Source organism: Harpia harpyja, chromosome 15 (genome assembly GCF_026419915.1).
Source record: "Harpia harpyja isolate bHarHar1 chromosome 15, bHarHar1 primary haplotype, whole genome shotgun sequence".
In the NCBI taxonomy this organism is placed as follows: domain Eukaryota; kingdom Metazoa; phylum Chordata; class Aves; order Accipitriformes; family Accipitridae; genus Harpia; species Harpia harpyja.
The window spans coordinates 8,510,593-8,530,571 of NC_068954.1; the positions used below are offsets into that span (position 1 = coordinate 8,510,593).

The 19,979-nt window shown below is 41.1% G+C and overlaps 1 protein-coding gene across 5 annotated transcripts in view; it reads right to left on the minus strand.

The window, feature by feature from the left end:
- Window positions 1-19,979, minus strand: part of KLHL29 (kelch like family member 29) — a 408,889-nt gene that overhangs the window by 147,295 nt on the left and 241,615 nt on the right. For 4 of the 5 annotated variants that reach the window (XM_052809692.1, XM_052809690.1, XM_052809687.1 and 1 more), the window contains one exon: window positions 3,374-3,487. The exons of the other annotated variant lie outside the window; for it this stretch is intronic. In XM_052809692.1, the coding sequence (XP_052665652.1) occupies window positions 3,374-3,487 (114 nt within the window). The remainder of the gene's footprint in view (window positions 1-3,373; window positions 3,488-19,979) is intronic. 5 annotated transcript variants of the gene reach the window in all.

A 19,979-nucleotide genomic window follows, 5' to 3' on the forward strand; every position in this document is an offset into this window, starting at 1 on the left:
AGTTTAGACAATAATGGTGGTGGAAACAGAAAACCAGCTTACTGAGCTTCTTTTATATATATATATATATATATATATACACACTTCTGGTCTCTGATCTAATTTCTGCATTATTTTTCTTAATACATGAAGGGTTACATTACAAGTGTTACATGTCTCTGATCCGATTGCAGCAATTACCCATTTGCGTATCTGGAAAGCAAAATTATTTCCAACATTATCAAACAAAGGAACTTTCTGTCCATGCGCTCAGGCACATGACAGCACTCTATTTGATGCTTTTAATGTACAACACAAATGACCAAAAAATGGCCTGTATTATGCTAGTTGTGCAGGGGGAAGAGATGTGTTCCATTAGTGATCCGCAGACTTCACAGAAACTAATTGTACTATGTTACATTTTATCTTCAGCTTTCATGTCAGATGCTTGTTTGAATTAAACACGAAACACATGAAAAAAGGAAATGCATTACAAAATCTACTGGGTATACATTTTAAAATACTGCCAAATGTCTATTTACATGAAAAGACAAGAAGGCTTCTAAAAGGTCTGTTGAAGCCTGGCTAGTCAACAGCAGCATTGGCTATTTAATTGCCTGAAATTCATGGCAGACTACAAAGATTACTAAAGCAATCATCAGCATCTTTGTAGCACCCCTAAAATGTTCAATCTGTGCTCTCTGTCACGGATAGAGTATCCCAAATCCAAATCCGAGGATTTTTTTCCTCTTTTGTTTGAAATAACCATTAAGAAGAAATAAAATTTTCAGTTGAAGCTTGCATTTCACCTCATGCCTGCCACTTTGAACTCCAGCAGTGAGCAATCTCCCAGTTTTAAGGAAATTAACTGCAATACAGATGTACAGGCAGAACAGAACAAGATGGAACAGTTTCAGAATTACATGAGACTAACACAGACAAGTTGCCAGGTTGTCGATTTTTTGTAGCTCAAACAGTCATAAACCATGGCCCATAGGCAACAGTAATTGGTGTACAGCTGGTCCACTGAACCTTATTAAATTAAAACATTAAAAACCTTCAGATTCATGGAGCTTTTCAGAATATGCACAAGAAAGTTCGCAAGTTCACAGCAATCAGCTGGTGCTGAAGATTGGGAATTAGTGATTTGGTCTATACTGCATCAGTTTACATGGTTACTATTAGGTGTTCAGGAGGCATAGCTACAACTAAGCCTGATGTTAAGTCCAAATTGTTACAAATCTGTGATGAAAAAAGACCTAAACTTATATTAAGACCTTTTTTACATCCATGGAAACTTAAAACCTACTGCACTACTACCAGCATTACAGAGTATGTTTGTGGAATTAAAAAAAGCCAACCCAACAACAATAAAAATCCAACAACAAAAATCCCAGTACAATTTTCCCCAGGCTCAACACCACCAAACACTTCCTGGGAGGTCCTTATAAACACATTTGAGCAATTTCCCCAAAGGCTTGTAAAACTGCTGACATACATCCTGCTACGGCTCAGAGTGCTAAGACCTATTCAAACAGTTTCATGAGCAAAAAAGAACTAATCTGGAGAGAGGGATCCTATTTGTGGTTCCCAGCAACCAAAATTATTTTACTAAGGCCTTCATTTAAAGTGATGGATGAGAAGTAGCGATTCTCTGTTCCAATTATCCCAAAGAGATTGGGAATGGCAGCTTAATACTAAGATAATGTATCCAATATGCAACCCACTCTATTTTCTCTTCCCATTGAAAATAAAAAGGCTAAGACACACGCAAGCATAGAGGCAAACATTCCCTCCCACGGATTCAGGTTTTATGGCCTGTCATGGGTAAAAGCAACTTCAATTTAATGAGGGAATTCCTTTTAATGCTGTTAGCTACGCCTCACTCTAACAAGTAATGACTGGTGGCCCTGGTTGGGTTTTAAGCCTGAACGTGTCTGGTGCTCTAAAAAGCTTAGTGGTCTCTGCACCAAAGAGTTTATGGTCTAATTTGTAGTTCATGCTGCTAAATATTGCATGAAACAGGTATTATTTGTGTGCATGAGACATGCATGTAAAATCTGAACCACACAGGGATAGATATTCATCTGGGGTAAATTCCTATACTGTGTTGGACAGGATCCCAAACATATTTCTGAGTCTAGTCTGTGGCCAAAGCTCTTAAGGATGGATGCAGAGCTTTTAAAGATGCAGTGATGACAGCAATATCTCCCTAGCACTGGCTGTTGGGCTGGGCTACAGAAATGAAACTATTGTTTTAAGAGATGGATGTACTGTAATGTATTAAAAAACTAAGAGATATGGACAGACCAGTGTGCAAGAGGAACAGAACGAGCCGTCCTGCAGTAAAACCTCATTCAGGAACTTGCTCATGGGTGGAGAGAAGAACTCATCTACCTTACAGTTCCCATCACCAGGCAATTCTGCGATGACACAGCGTTGTTTTTCTCTTTCCAAAGCTAATGTGGGAGCAGTGAGAAAGAGAATAATACAGTTAACTCATAGGAAAAATGTTGCTACCCTGCATAAAGGACAAAAGAAGTCTTAGTTCCCTCTCCAGTGGAGAGAATAATTCAATACTGGCATCTTAAACACCATCCAGCGATGAGCCACCAGCCAGTGTGAGCTCTGGAGCACTGCTAAGGTACAGCCTCCAGGCGAGACACATGGCTTAACAGCAGGGTACAGTCTGCATCCATTCCCATTTTTCAGAGGATTTAAAGACACTCCCCACCTTGAGGTTAGTGACACGGGCTTGGAGAAACCCATGAGTGCAGTGGGGCTCATGTCCCAGACAGGCACAGCCCAACTGCCTTTTCCCAGCCCTGATCCCGGCTCCATGCATAGCAGAGCTGCTCACCACCCAGTTTGTGAGCTGCTAAGAAGGCAGATGCATAAGCATGTCCAGCTTCTTCCCCCCACCAACATCAACCCCATCTTTCCTGGACTGAGCCTCTTTGCCATCTCATTTGCACTTGTGCCTTGGTTACCCTCCTAAATAAGACATTCAGCCGAACTCCCAAGCTCTGACAGTGCAATGGAAGATAACTCCATACTGGGAATGGGTCAACTGCTACTGTCTCATTAACCCTTTCTAAGGCTTACTATCCACACTGGCTGCAGGTTTGGGGAGGCAAGAGGAGGAATGAGGTTATGGAAAAGGAGGGAGAAAGACGGGATAGAAGAAGGTTGTGAACTGACCATTGGTGGTACCTATTTCTTTCTGGTGGCTGTGCTGCCCAGGACAACCACCGCTCTCACACCAGTGCTTCAGTTAGGTGCTCAGCATTAACTGGGAATGAATGCAGGACCATGGAATGATAAGAAGCGCTTCATAAATGGCACTTTGTATTCTGTCTTGGCAAATTTCACCAGCAGAGGCTCAGGTACTCACCCAGCTGCCTTCGTTTCTCAGCGAGAACATCAGGGAACGGAGCTGAGGTATCGAACCGAGGTCCCGGCTGCGACACTTGCTGCTCCAGGACACCAGGGACATCAGCGCACGACACTGGGTTCGAGCACAGAAGCCCCACTTTAGCCTGAGCAGAACCTCCTCTGCTAACACGGTCGGCATGCAGATCAACCCCAAATCAGAGCAAAGCTACGAATGCAAAATCATCTCACAATAGAGGAGAAAACGCACAACATCAGAAACTACGCGGCAGCACGTACTACAGAGAACATGCACTACGCAATGCAATAGGGCTCTCAGGGATCCTGCAGGCATCCCATGGTAGAGGCAGATAAATCCAGTTCAACGTAAGTGCTTTTTGTCAGAGGGCAAAAGGAAATATGGGTAATAATGAAGTAAGTGCTTGTCAGACCAGAATCCCAAGGGCGTACAAAGGATGTAACCCTTGTGTACTGGCAAAGCTACTCAAGAATGACCTAACAGCAGACTGCTTGAAAACTAAACATTTATCTTGAATGCAAATGCTGGCCATTGAAAGGTTCAGAAGTCACTCCATATGGCATTTTTGTCCCAAATTTCCCATGGATTTCTTTTAATTATCCAAACAGGACCCTGAATTTCATTCTGGATCAGGGCCTAAAGCATTAGAAACAAAGAGAGGAATACTTATAAAGTAAAAGCTGTGTCACTTTAGGCTCCAATCCCAGTATTAAGTTACTTCTATAAAAGTTCCCTTTTGTTGTACTGGATGCCGACATTTTACATTCAAGACCTCTGAATTTGGTGTTTCAATTGTAGTACATACTCCGTGGCAGGAAAGTGCATGTTCTCTGCCTACACAGCAGGCACATTAAAAAAAAAGAAGAAAAAGAAAACGAAGATAAGCCTGTGAGTGTTGAACAGTGCTGCATGATATTACTGATTTATTAACTTGGCTTGATCAATAAGGCTATCATCAAGGGCACATTTAGTTTGCACATAAATTTCACTTTCTAACAAGCACTTTTGTGTGCTCACTTTAGTTTCCATAATCTGATCCAGGTCTCAGGAAGCTTTCTTTAAGGGAGAACAGAGAATTCTTTTTCTAAAAAAAGGATCAAAGTATACTTGGTCAACTCTCAAACAAAAGGACAGTCAGTACTATAGAAACAGCATGCTTACCTTTCACAGCAAAAAGAAAGATAAGCCTATAGGTCCAGATTTATCACTGCCTTAAGTTCATCAACATCAATTGAGCTATTAAATTGTGGCTGAATTTGGCTCATAGCAATTTAAAAATTTCAACTTTCTTTGAGAGTCTTCCATCAGTAAGATGCTAATTTAATGCATAATTTAAACTCCACTGTCCTTTAACTCAGCGTTTGTAAATAATTAAAAAAGAACTAAAAATCCTTTTACATTTATAAAGCTGCCCCCCTTTTCCTACTGCAAAACAACAAAGACTTTACAATCAAGTATTTATTCATTCTTTAAATCTGAAAGTAAAAACCGTATAAAAGATGAGGAGAAACTGATTTACAAGATAAAACAATTAGCTCTGGGATATGTACATTAAGACTAATAAATTTCACATCATATTTTGAAGGAGTGGAGGAGGAATCCCAGATATATTAGACTTTATTCAAATTCTACTGAAATGTTCAATTAAGGGCATCTTATGAAGGTAAGTTATGCAGTCACTAAAATTAAGATATGAAAAACAGGATTAGAGTGCTGCAGCTCTCAAAGAGGCTATACACTTTAATAATTCCTTTTCCTACGCACAAGACAACATCTAAAATCTGGCTATTCCTGTAATTGCTCTGGTCTTGTTAAAAATTTGGGTTGTGCAAGAGAAATACAAATGTATTCCACAGGAAAAAATACTAAAATACTATACTGCATTCCCTTTTAATCCAAAATCACATATCTTAGTAGTTCTTATTAAAACCTTTTTTTCTGTGCAGACAGATGAAAAAGCATATTAAGACTCAAACAAGTCTGTGCAAAAACAGCTCGAACCCATCCATCTCCCAGTTGGTTCTTAAAAGAAGCTAAACATTCACCAAGCTGTTCTGACCAGACGTGACTGGCAGATCCTTTTCGGGAATGAGGTCTCAAGATGCAACCCTGCTTCCATTCAGATTCATAGCTTTAATAACACAAGAAGTTCAGTACAGGATCAGGCAGTTGGGCGGTCATTTAATTTGATTTACAATAGAGTGCTAATATATGTTTTTTCCAGAAACACAGTCACCGTTTTCTCCAGCTTTTCCGCTCTGTAGGTTTTACATCAAAGCATTCCTGCTCATTTTGTTTCCGTATCTCCACGGTACCGGTAGGAAGCTGCCCGGTTCTCCTGTTTTCCTTTGGCAGAACTGATCCGTGGACTAGCATTAATGCTTCAACTGCCTCAACCATCATCCTTCTAAAAGATTTATGGCAAACACATTGCATACCAAGCTATAAATCTAGCAAATGGCTATTAGACATACTTTGCTGTCCACAGCCACACAATTTAAAGTAAAACAGATAACGGTATAGCTGTGGCTAGCGTTACTAGTTGGCCTGCCAAAACTGTGCCACATTGCCACCCATTTTTTCCAGGCACCTCACTCTCATTTTTGGGGTGTGAATCAGATGATCCTTCAATATTACTCTGTTCATGGTAACTTGTGATGCTAACTAGTCCTTCATCATCTGAGGATAAATGGGGGTACTGTTAAGATTAAGCTCTACTTACATTTCCATCAACAACAAATTGCTTTACATTCCTTTACTTTGTGTTCCTTTAAGATGAAATTCTGCTAGGTGTCCAGTTTGGGCCATTGGACTCATTAAGAAGAGGAAATCCAGCAAAGCCAAAGACTGTGCTTTTGAAAATCCTCTGTTATGTATCTTTTAAAGAAAATTTATGCTACTAAAACCATAAAACCTCCTACTCTCTTTGCTCCCAGGAAGTTAACACAAAATAAACCACCTCTCAAAATAAACTCCCACTCAAGAAACTTCAGGGTGATGGGGGGGAGAGAGAGAGAGGGGTTATTGTGAGCCCTAAGTAACGCAGGTTGGTTCTGTAAGCCATGTAGGGAAGGACACGCTAAAATTAAATGACCTTTGGTAGGGATACCTCACCTACAACAGCAAGTCATGATCTGATCTTCCTAATTCTCCTCCTCCGCTGTTGCAGGTCACAGTCCATCGGAAGCTATTTCTGCTAGGATGGGTGCAGGGCAGACAGTGCCCTTGTAACCCTCCAGGATGAACTGCCAGGGAAACCAGCCCGGGGTCTTTGCAGATAATACCCCTTAAGAGGCAGCATGTCCCCTGCTGAACTTGCTGTGGCTTTCAGGAGAGGGAAAGGGAGTTTTAGCTGGTTTTTGTGCAACCATCGCCTCCAGAAGACAAACAGAGCCTTGGTTTGCTGTAATAAAGCTTCAGTTAGAACACAAATCTATAAATATCTAACAGGGCAGATCAAAATGGCCAACTTTGGTCACAAGGATTGATCAGAGTGAGTCAAAACAGGACCAAATGCCTACTTTAAAAAAAAAAAAAAAGGGGATACTTTCCTTTCTACACAACAGGTAGAGATCAAAATAATCTTTGTTGCAAATCCAAAATCTCTTTTCCCACCCATAGCACAGTTTTGGGAGTAACCATTAGCTTCAGGCAAGCACTGACTGTACACCAGACTATCCAGAGTTTATTAGAACAAAGCACAGAGCCTTATCTTGTTTTTCACATTTATTGATGATTCTGTGCCAAATCAAAACACAGATCACATGCTGATTCCCTTAAAATCACTGAGTCATTAAGAAAGTTGAGTCATTAAGCAAGACCCTCCACCCAACACCTACCCAACATTCCCTGCCTCAGAAAGGGTCACAGTTTGCAAGATTAAGATGCTTTGAGAGGAGATATAAAGTTGGACTAGATGATCATTGTCGGTGCCTTCCAACTGAACTACTTCTATTCTAAATAAACAAATAAACATATGTACATATACATATATATACATCTCTCCCCTTGTACTACTGAAATGTGGATGCTATTAAAATGTTCATCTCTGCTTCTTTCTAAAAGAAGTCCAAACTCCATGTACTGAGGAAGAAAAACAAGAGGTAAAAGCTAACAGACTAGCTGAGGATCTGCTTTTCTAATGCTGCTTTTGATTAATTATGTGATTTATTTTCAATGACTGGTTCAATCAATCCTGATCAAATTAACAAAGACAATGATCAGAAATACCAGACTAAAACACAATACAAATGATTTGGTTCCAGGGGATCCAATCAAATGAAACAGGATTAAATTAACCAGTGATCGGATTAAGCAGAAGTTGCTGTATAAAGTCAGAAATGTATCAGTACTTCGGGCCATTTGCTGTGTCTGTAGGTTGCCACTTCCAGCTCTTCCTAGAGCTCTCAATAAACTTTAAACAAAATAGTTTTTCCTAGGTATCACAAGGGTAATGTGGAAATTATTATTATCATTACTATTATTATTATCATTATTACTACTACTACTACTACTATTTCACAGTACCACAGTATCTGGGCCTCTGCGGTAGTAGGCACCCTCTAAAGAAAAAATATAACCCCAAACACATACCCCCTGCCCCCAGCAGTCTGTACCTGAAGGAGTTTACAGTCTATGTGCACGACAGAGATCAAAAGGTGACAGAATATCAGGATACAATCAAAAAGACAGAAAAACCCATTTAATTCTACAGTGTTAGCAAAGCACAAAGATGAAAAAGCTACTGTTCAACAAGGAGCATTAATGAAAGTTACCAGTGATACAGCTGGAAATGTAGTTCTTACCTAAAAATCAAAGTAAATACAAGTATCACAGGAAAAGTACTTCCATTTGCTGTGTACTGGCCTAAACCTTGAGCAGCCAACAAGGTCCTACAGCACTGAACAGAGATGTACTTTCAAATGCCTTGAGCTCATGCTGGTTCAGCTGGACCCATTAGTAACCAGCTGCAAAGGCACTTTGTGTCCAAAGCTAGGCAAAAGAAAGGCTGGGAACAACAGAAGCCAGCTCATTTGGAAGTAAACAGGAAAATGTAAATGCTGAGAGTTAGAGAGTGAAACCAAACTCAATTCCTGCCCTTTTTTTCCACTAAGACAATTGTTTAAAAAATAAACTTGAGGGATGTGGAGAGGTATTCCCTAAGGACTTTTAATAAAGTTGCTTTAGGATGCTAGCAGGCAGTCCCGCTTGCGAATCCTGGCCCCACATGCTACAGTGGGATGACGAAGGACACTGGACTGGTGGACGTGCCACTGGCATGGCAGCGGTCCCCAGTAACACAAAACAGAGGAAAGCTACAGAGCCACCAGTCACGCTGTGCACATTAGGGGCTGAAGCAGAGGAGTTTTCCCAGCTTTCCAAAGGAAAGGAGTGTGCCCGTAACCTGAAAAAAGGCCAAAACACATGTAAACAGGTCAGATCCAAAGTAATTGTCCCACCCATCTTGTGTGTCTTACAGAAGCATTCAGGAGTCATATGGGAAGACTCCTTCCCTATCCCTTGGTACAGTACCACTTCAATTTCTAGGTATACATTGCCCATTATCTGCAAGCAGACATCGTGTCCATCCCGCCAATGGGTATCTGTCACCTGACAGGGTTTAGTCACTTGTGATCACCCTAGGACTTTTCATGCATGCAGGGAACAGACCAAGCTAAGTATTTTGGCAAGTGATAGCTGACCTCTGGAGCATGGCTTGGTCTTTGTCCTAAATGAAACCACTGGAGACATCAGACTGACTTCTGATGGTCAGCCAACTCAAGGTTCACCCACAGGATCTGATTTGTATGGCGATGGCCATGTGTGCTATCCGTGCAGCTTGCCATTTGCACCACAGATACTGACAGTGAAGGACTATCCTTGTACGACTGGACATTTGAGGAGCTGCTTTACTTACTGAGCTTGTGAAAGTATGTAGAGAAACATTTCTCTCTCCCTTCCCACAATCTAAAGACTTAATATTTTATCTTTGCTTTCAGCTACCATGGTGAATATATTTTAAAGCATCAGCTCTTTCCAGCCAAAAGACATTTAGCATTATGATTAAGAATGCATTCTTTGTTCTCTTCTGTCCCCTTAAAGAGTATCTTATTTGTATGTGTGGGCTTCTTCTCATGCTCTTCCTTGCTACATTTTTTTTCAGTGTCATTGCAATTTTTTTCATGAGTATTCTCAGTTTCATTTTCTTGCTTTATTTTCCCCATGTCTCTCTCTCCCCCCTCACCCTTTCTATCACACTCTTTCCTAAGTGAAATGAGAACCCAATTATACTCCTGTTAGAACTGAACTTTCAAATCCATCATGTGCTAGTGGGCTCAAAATTAGGCAAATAAATTCCCTCAACCCTACAAATTAAACTGAGTCTTTGCATATGTTCTTTTAAGAGCACAAAGATGTCAAGTATTCACCCAGCTGTCACAAAATATGATGAGCAGGCACTTTGTATTCATATAGATTTTCTAAATCATTTGTCAGATTTAACAGAAATGCTAATGGGTCCAAAGTAAATTCTAATCTATCCTAAATATCTGGTGATTTTGTATTACAGTAGGACTTAGAATTGTCAGTTGAGGATCAGGGCACAATCTCAATGCATTTCGCATGAGAAGACAAAGATCATTTGGATGATGTGCAGGTATTATTTTGCACTTTCTCAAATTTTATCTCATTATTTTAACCAACAACCTCCTCATAGGTATACTCACCTTCATTTAAGAATAAAAGTACCATCAGCTTGTAAGCATCATTACCTAATGTGTCTGCTTTTGAAACCGAAGTCTTATATTTGCTAAAGCCAGCAACTGTCTCCTAGGTGTAGAATTTGCAGGAAAAAAGCTATCATGAAGGTCAGACTTTGCTCGTGCTGTTTCTGTCAAAGCTCATGATGGAAGTGGGACTGAGCAAGATCAGCCCTAGCTTGTGGATGGGAACTTGCACAGGGCTGCCAATGCTGGCAGGTTGGACATTACACAGTATGCCTGTAACTGGTCTGTGTAGGTCTAGCATGTCCCAAACATGTAGGAGTCACTGCCCTGGTATTGAACACCTGTACAATAGTTCTCATGTGGTCAATCCAACACATTTAGGGAACCTGTGATGTAATGAACATATCCTGGAAAGTTGTTCTCTACGTACTACGCTGGGTGTTTGTCTAAAAATCTATTAGGGCACCAGTTAAAGCAGGAGGGCAGCAGATCCTGGCTGTCAGTGATAATCCACTGCCAAAATAATACCGTTGGCAAGCTTGCTTCATGGATATTTACGATTTTCCAAGAATGTGTTCCCAGTCCCACTGTCTTGGCCCAATTTCAACTCCAGTAATCACATTTCTGCCTGCCTAATATTCCCCTGCTGCTTCCAGGAGATGCGGGAGCCCTCTGATCCAGTCCCACATCGCTTCATGGCATCACAGCCATGTTCAGCACCAAACTGGACACACTTCAGCAGTGGACACAGCTTTCCCTGTATATATTGTACACAGCAGTTACTACCTTAACAGCTTTGTGATTCTTAAAGATGTGAAAAGTGTAAGATATTGTTGTTGCTGTTATTTAAAAAATGGTTTATCTGCCTCTGGAACTAGTCATCTTGAGACATCTTTCAATTTCCTTCTCTTTCATGAGTAAATTTGTACATTTAAATTATTTACCAAAGGTTGAGCTAGGTAGGTGTCAGTTTGTATTTTTTTTATTTCACTAATAAAAGTAAAATATCTATAAAATGTGACAGTCTACAGCTTTTCAATATCCAGCTTCAGGGAGTTCAAGCCCTTTCAGATCTAGCCGGGAGAGCTAACTCCACTGGCAAACTAAAAATCTGCCTTTCTCAGTGGAATAAAACTCCTGTTTACAGCTGTATAGAGCATAAAATGGGAGGTTTTAGACTTGTGACATTTCCATGTCTGGAAAAGCTGTCACATGCCCAGCACAGCATCTTACCTCAAGCTGTAAGCTCAGGGGCATTAAGTAGCATTAGCCCAACTGTAAGAGTACCAGAGGGAAAGAATAGTGTAACTAAAACACTTTAAAAACCTCCCAAAATCTTTCCTATATTCAGAAAACAGGATTTTCCCCAATGGGAAGGAACTCCTATTTCCAGCTGTACGTGCTTGCAATCGTGCTTCTCAAAAACTTCTTGGTAGCACTCAGCTGACTGACTCCTGCCCATTGGAAATCCTGTCTTGCATTATTTTGGGAGAGATCTCTGAATGCACAAAGTGAGAAAAAGCACTGCTTTTAAATTTCTTTTATTACTATTATTTTAGTTCTAAAGACTAAGCAACCGTTGGAAGCTGCTCTGAGGCAGAAACTGGTTGAATCAATCCTGTAAACATGGTTTTGTGGGCAAAGGAAGATGTGCTAAATACAAGTCATCATCAGCCACCTTCATCGGCATTCTCTGCACTCCTCCCACTTCCCAAAGGGACCGTGTGGAGTGTTTAAACAACTGCAATTTTAAATAGACACTGTTAAGCATATTTTGTATTAAAATGTAAAAAGAATGCCAAACAAAACAAGCCCAGCAAAAAAAAAAAAATGAACCAGATAAGTATGCATATGAGAAAGACTAATAAAGTATGAGTGCATGAATGTATTCTGGAGCATTTGTGTGTGTCAGAGGGAGTGGAAAAGAGGTGAGCAGAAGATGAGAAAATATGAGATGAGACACAAAGTGACAGAAAAAAGCACCAGTTAGGGAAGAAAGCAGGCACGGAAAAGACTGTCTTGCAGATAAGCAAAGACTCTGTGTACAACATGGGGGGAATTTTTAAACACTGAGCTTTTACCTACTAACATCAATAGGGTTATTATAACTAACTTAGTAAGATCTACGGGCAGCAGTTAAATGATGTAATACAGGTACCTAATTTAGGTGTCATGCCTACTTCTCTCCATCGGCTCTGTTAGAAGCTGGAGTCTGGCAGCCCTGGATAACAAGTGGTCTAAATTACTCATCACTCTCTGGAAGGTAGGAGCCATTGTAAACTCTCTGACTGTGCCCCCGTGTGCACTGCAGCAAAACCAGAGTGAAAAAGGAAAAAAAAAGTATGACAAAGAACATCATCCAGCTATATTACAAGCAGAAGAAAGACATTCAGGAACTCTATGAAGAGAATGACGACCTAAACCAAAGAAGATGGGATACTGGAACTTATATTATCTGTGCAGAAAATTTAATGCAAAAAGATTCAAAAGAAAATAGTCTATGCAGCTGCAGCCTGGTGCATCTGAAATGACCCCCCCCCCAAAAAAAAACCAAACGAAAAAACAACCAACAACCCTAAACTAAACCAAAGAAAAGGGAGTGCATAGGAAGGAAAGAGATTTTTTGTTTTGGAGTATCTAGTTCCTAATTTAATCTTAATCCACTCTGACATTTATCCTCATGGATAATTCAGTATACAAATTTAAGGCAGAAAAAGAATCCATAAAAGTAATAAAATAAGAGCTGCTTGCAAGGGCAGTATCAGTAAAAATTGCCCTTGGGTAAAAATAGTTCCTACTGCTTTGTGTCCTGCTCAGCTTCAGGTGATGTACCAAGATCCCAGGAACTACTTTTTTTTCCCTTGTGCAATCATTTGTGGCTCTCATCCAGCCTCTGATTATGCTAATTGTATTTGATGGAATTTGTATGTACTCTCCTTCGCTCTTGTCTCATCTGAACATACACAAGATGCATTTTTAATTTTTAACTCTTCAAAAATAAATAAATAACGTAACTTTCTCCCCAAGGTTGTGTAAAAGTCAACCTTATTACTAGTTCTAAACAGCAAATATACAGCCTTTATTACTAGCAAAACAAATAACCCTTTCTATATTAATATGTTGCAACAAAGCTTTTAGTTAGTGTGAGAGGAATGTCATAATGTAGGAGTTTGCATAACACAGTCAGATCATGTCACCTAGACACAATTTCGTTTGCATTAAATTAAATCCACCATCATAGGAAGTGCAACTTTAATAAAAAGATACAGTCAAGTTGGCTAGATCAAGAGCCTACATCATTTTGAGACAGACACTCAAAACAAGAGAGATGGTGAGCTGTTATAAAGCCATTCCCAAGGGTGAGTAATAAAACCCAGGACTTAAATTCCTGAATAAATAGCTTTTTTCGTTTTTCCCTTTAAAAAGTGCTCTTGACCAAGTAACTAGACATCAAAACCCACTTGATTTTGGCGAGACAAAACTAGATGACCTTAATGGCCTTAATCCAGGTTCCTTGACTGTCTCTGAGGTCCCCAAACGCAGCGGTGACTGTGTTATTTCATACTTCATGGAGATCCTCTGAACCTCTAAATTATTCTTTAATTTTACTAACTGGCAGCTAAAGAGAAACGCAATTGCAAGAGTAAAGGACTTGCTTCCCTTCCTAAATCGAAACAAGCCCAGCTTTTCATTCTTTATTTAAGTGAAAAAATGCCCACCAGGCTGCCCCGTGCACCGCAGTTCTGCTCTTCCACAGCTGAAGCCTCCCACCGCCCCTGTCCCTCCCCAGGACGCTCACCTCCCAGAGCACCTTGCGCGAGCGACCGTCCACGCTAAACACCGCATGCCTCCGGGGGCCAAATGTTCCAGGGTATTCAGGTGTCTTGATAACACAGGCAGGCACCAAAGGGAGTTCCAGAAGCGCTGAGGCAGCGAGGGCACTCGATTTCTACCAGATTCTAGAGAGGTGGAGTTAGGTTGGCCACACCTGTAGGTCTGAAAATCCAGAGGCACCTAAAGACTTTTGAAAGCCAGACTTCAGGGGCCTCAGTCGCCTCCAAAAACGGGACAGGGGTGCATTTGGAAATGTGAGCGGCTATCCGCATTGGAGAGCGTTGGCAGAAACGAGGCAGGGCGTTCAGGCTGGACACCCAATGTCCCTAATGCAGGGCTCTGAGTCCCAGGCCACAGGCTCCTGCACACAGCCATCTCCTGCAGAGACGCTACGCGTGGGACCGGCCCGCGCAGCAGCAGCAGGGCCAGACTCTGACCAGCCCTCCTGTCTGGAATGAAACCGAACTCTTCCAAATGCAACGGTGCCGACTGAAATAGCTTAGGAGGGTGCAAGGCACACGTGCAAGGGAGGGGGACACTGTCCATTTGTGTAAGGGACAGAATGCCTCTTCTTCGGTCACACAGGTCCCGTTCAGATGCACAACAGACTCCCTTTCGAAAGGTGAGAGTTTCTCAGCAAAGAGCTGAAGAGGAAAAGCAGACCAGGCTGCCTAGTCATGTCACATTATAGCCAGAGGGGGTTTTGGGCACGTCCCCTTTTGCCTCCCAGCCCCAACATACACGTACGCACACACGTGTTGGTGGTGACATCTGAAGGAGGCAGCAGTGAGCCACCACCCTGTACTCACTGCTACTTGTACTAGACCTTTCTCCAAACCATTTTTTCCGGGCATCTGAACTGCCTGTGCTAATTATTGGTGTAAATATTAGATCTGGAAGCTGGGTCCTCTGCCACCCACAATTCTGGACCCTAATAGGAGCAGTCAGCCCATCTGAGATGAGCTCTTTGAGCTGTTTGCTGGAAGTGAGAGCTCTCTGCATGTCAGTGCAGACAAGAAGATGCTGCCTGCCATGCGAATCTATCTGCGGGGGAATTGGCTCTTTTCCTCAGCCTCTGTACAATGAACTGACTGCAAACCACTTCTCTTGCAAGGGTGGCTGCACGTCACTGGTAAAATGTATATTATTTATTTGGAGATCAGTCTAAAAGTAACTCTATTTAAAAAAAAAAAAAGGAAAAAAAAAGATTCTTCAAAGCTCTTGGCATCCTTGACACACTCTTAAAACATAATACCACAGGAGTTACAAAACATAAATCATCCATAATAACAGAAACACTTCTCTTCACCTCATGTCTGCTACTACCTAAATTCTTTGTGATTCTGCAGGCACAGTTGTTATATACATGCAAATTTTAATTAAGGGAAAACTTGGCTGAATACTAGATAAAATTATTTGTTGTATAGTATATTTGAAAAGCAATGCATCATTCTAATAGCTTATTCAATGGATATTTGCAACCTTCTATAGAAGTGTTTAGGTAATGCAAAAAAAAGATTAATTGAATAATTTATTTGATGGACAACAGCATTATTCATCAAATACATTATTCAACTAATAGTATTCAACCAGTACTAATTAAAAGCGGAGAAGCAATTGCTTTCAAGTACAACTCATTCAGATCTCAGTTTTGGCTCCATTAAGAAAAAGCACTGCAGGGGAATGTCTCAGCGCAAGTGTAGATGGTGCAGATACTCTTTGTGCTAAAGGAGCCACGTCCTGCATCGCAGTGTCCTTGACCAAACGTATCTGCATGACTGTGGTAAGATTTGCACCTCTTAATGAATTGCTTGCCTGTACTGGGGCTGGTTTTGAGCACCCTCAACCGTGGAGGTATTTTAGTACATGGAATAGATAAAATGAGTACATTTAATTTGTAACCTGCAGGGTGGATCCAACTTGCTAACTGCTCCAACAGCACTCTTACTTGGGAGCTTCCAGATATGAGAAAGAAATAATCTGGCATTGTCTTCGCTGCTTGGTTTCCCAAGTGTTTTGCAAACCCTCTTCCATCCTATAACTAACACTTGTCGTTACTTGATAAAGGTACAACTGTTTCCCTACCCAACCTGGTGACACACCATGCCTATGTCCCATCATACAGCAGGACCAAAGAGCATTATAAGCATTACTTACACAAGCTGTCATGCTATCAGGCACACACCCAGCAGAGGCTATGCAGCTCTGCCCTGCGAATGGGACACCACTGGGACAAGCCAGTGAAACCACCTGTGCTTCAGACACATCAGCTTCTTGTGCTGCATTAGCACAAACATTTTAATATTTTTTATTTAGCAAGGAACAATGAAGAACATTAGGCTTTAAGAGCAAAAGGCTGACAACAGATGAGTCTAATCCATCGAGGGAAAAGGCAAAGACCGTATCTTAAGTACCAAGTAATGACCTCCTAGCCACACACAAGAGTGGAGAAATGCTCATTATCAGACAGTGTCATACAGCTCACCTGGTCACCTTCCCCACAGATGGGAAAACCACCATCTGAATAAAACCAGCTTCATGATCATGGCAGAAAGCACATTTAACATAACCTGCACATGACAAAGAATAAATATCATCCTAGGACTTTGTAGACATAATAAACCCTTGTTAAGTTCCCGTCAAATACACTGTGGAGAAGGCAGCCATAATGGTTAGCAAATAAAGACCCTCTTAAAGTTTAGTAAGCTTTTAAAAATGTAAAATATTTAACCAAAATATGTTTCCCCTATTTTGAGGGGGTTCAGGGAATAAAGTTCAAAGGAGTAAAAGGAGAGTTTGGATCACACTGACTAAGTATTAACTGAAACAATTTTGCTAGCTTAATTTACGTTACTATTTTAAGCAGAGTTTCTTTTAATGATTCAAAACACATTTCCACTCTAATCCCCTACTCCCGTTTGGAAGGAAACAGATGAACGCGATGAAATGCAATGCAGATGATAAATTCATGCCACTCGAAAAGAGGCAAATGACATTTACTGGTCTCTCAGTTCCCATTTCATGATTGATATAGAACTATAAACAAGAAAATAAGTACTGTTAAAAATCTTTCTATACAGTGGCAAGTAGGGTTTTAATGGTGGTTTGCCTGTGCTTATTAACAAGCCATGGCAGTTGCTGCACACTGATCAGTAACCGCGTAAGAGCTCAGCCTACTGTAGAAGTCCTGAGTCTATGTACTTTCAATTTTAGAGCATAACCATCATACGCTCCACAAACCAATGAAATTTCTAATAATACAAACCAATGATGTGTTAAATTGAGACACTTCTAGCTTGAATGCCAAAAACTTCACTATGATTTAAAGGATCTGTGCTTACCTTTCTCTATCAATTTACTGTTAATTTGCTACTATTGGAGCAATTTACAAAAAGAAAAAAAAAAGGTAATATTTTATTTAATTTCTAATACCAATCCTGGTCATTTCAAATATACACTCAAATGCCATTTATTGTACAAAATGCAATGCAGTAATTCAAGAGGAGTAAGAGATGGCATGAGAAGTGTTGGGGGGGGAGCAAGCAAAAAGAAATCACTCTGCAAAATATCTGCATTTAGAAATAGGTGGCAATCCTCACTACACCCCTTAGAAGAGGCAGAGGCATTAACAAAATTTTAGGTCATAAATTTTTGCCTATTTCAACTGTACCATGCATTGCATATTTTGTTTATTATTTATTTATTTATTACATGGTTTTGCTGTTGTGATGGTTACCAAAACTTTGTAGCTTTACAGATAATCTGTATCAAACAACGTGAGAACGTCCTACAAATGTGGGTTTTTCTAAATATGCCTTCCACTTTATTTCACCTCAACTCTTCAAGATGGTACCTAACCATTTATTTATGACTCTCTTTGCATTTTATACCAAAATCAGACATACAGCAAATTTTTTTTCTCAGTATCCCATTCCCACTTTCTACTCAGATACAAAGATAAATTGTAATGACCTTGCATGAATCATAGTGACGTCATGCAGTCTAGTCCGTGGAATAATTATGAAAGCACTGTTCGATCTCTGTCTCCAGGGGCTCTCTAACAGTCCCTTAAAATCTTTGCCACATCTCTCCACTCTCCAACAGGCTTCTGGGGCAAATATAAAGTCACAGCTTGAAAGAGAATGAAAACTGGTCAGGGTGAATTCAGGCACCAGTCATAAAGAACATTTAAAATTGGCTTTGCGATTAAACTACTGCTTAGCTGGGTTAGATGTGGCCTTCAGCAAATCAGGATACACCGAAACCACTGTAATTCTTTTTTCAACAGTTATACTGCTAAGTAATTCGAGAAATTTCAAGCTTTGCTCCTAGACAACAGCGGAGCATAGCTCAGGTCAAACTGATCCCTAGTAGAAACTTAGTGAAATGCAGCAGTTCTACCAAGTATAGATCTGATCCTCAGAGTTCAGGTACAAGGTTAGAAACTGATAAGTTAATTGTCCAACATCAGGACCTGCAGCAAAAGCAGTTGCAACATTTAAATGTTAACTTTATATATCAAGGGAAAGCAGGAAAGATACCTCGCCCATCAGTATCCCCTACTGACCTTCAGTTGGCTGGATATCATCACGCCTAGACTACTTTGTTCTGTGCTAAATTCAGTGCAGAGTGGAGAGAAAGGTTAACCAAACAAAGACCTCAGACCTCATTTGTGAGTAGAAAGTGCTAACCACTCAGGTTGCCTTAGGGACAAGGTATTTAACAAGCTGCCCTGGAACACTCCACCCATCCTTGGTCCAACACCCATCCCCTGCACTGCTGGAAACCCCATTAAAGCAGCACAGTTTACTGCAAGAAGGTACCTGCATGCACTGTGGCCCCAGACACAAAAGGAGCACAGATGAGACTTTAAAACAGCTCCTGCATTGTCAGAAAGTCAGTGTTAAAAGTGTTACATTGAAATGATGAGCTGGACTACTGGAGCTGTTTTTTAATAATTTTTGTCCTGTGGCTTATAAAATCACAGCATAATTTAAGTTGCAAGGGCCTCTAGAGGCCATCTGCTCCAATCCCCTGCTCAAAGTAGGGCCAACTTCAAAGTTAGATCAGGCTGCTCGGGGCTTTGCCCAGTGGAGTCTGGAATATCTCCAAGGATGGAGATGCTACACCTTCTGTAGGCAACCTGCTCCAATGTTTGACCACCTCAGTTTGTTCTCAGTATCTAATTGGAATTTCCCTTGCTGCAGCTTCTGTCTGTCGCCTCTTCTCCTTCTGCTGTGCTCCTCTGAGAATAGCCTGGCTCTGTCTGCTCTTTACCCTCCCATAGGTAGCTGTACTCAGTAAGAAAAGCTTTCTTACTAAGGCTGAACAAAACCCAGCTCTCCAAGCTTTTCCTCCTATGCCATGTGCTCTACCTCCCTAAATAATTTAGCAGCCCTTTATTGGACTCATGCAGGTATGTCCATATGTTTCTTGTACTGGACTATCCAAAACTAGACACAAGTGCTGAACAGAGAGGAAGCAACACTTCGGTGGATCTGCTGGCTACATTCCCACTAATGAATACAGCCAGCATGCAGTTCACTTTTATTTCCAGAGGAGCACACGGATGGCTTGACATTCAATTTGTCCTCAGGTCCTTTTCTGCAGAGCTGACCCCTGAGGAACTCCCAGGAAGCAGTCACTGGCTTCATGCCATGACGACAACCCTTCACGAGTAGTAGTCCAGTCAATTCTCCACCCACCTTACAGTATACCTATCCAAAATATACCTCCAATTTGGACATAACAGCTCCAATTTGCATACAAGGGTACTAGGGGAGACTGTCAAAAGCCTTGCTTAGGTCAAAGTGAATGACTTCCACTGCTCTCTCCTTGCCTGGTCCCATGGACTTGTATATGTCCAGGTGACTAAGTGGCCCCTAGGCCAATCTTCTACCATGGGTAGTACTTTAGTCCTCTAAACTCTGCCACTAGGAAGGGAGCCAGGGAGACCTGAGAGCAGACCATCCTTGGATGATAATGCTAGCTGCTCTGCTACCCATGCTCCAAGAGTATGTCCTTGTGTG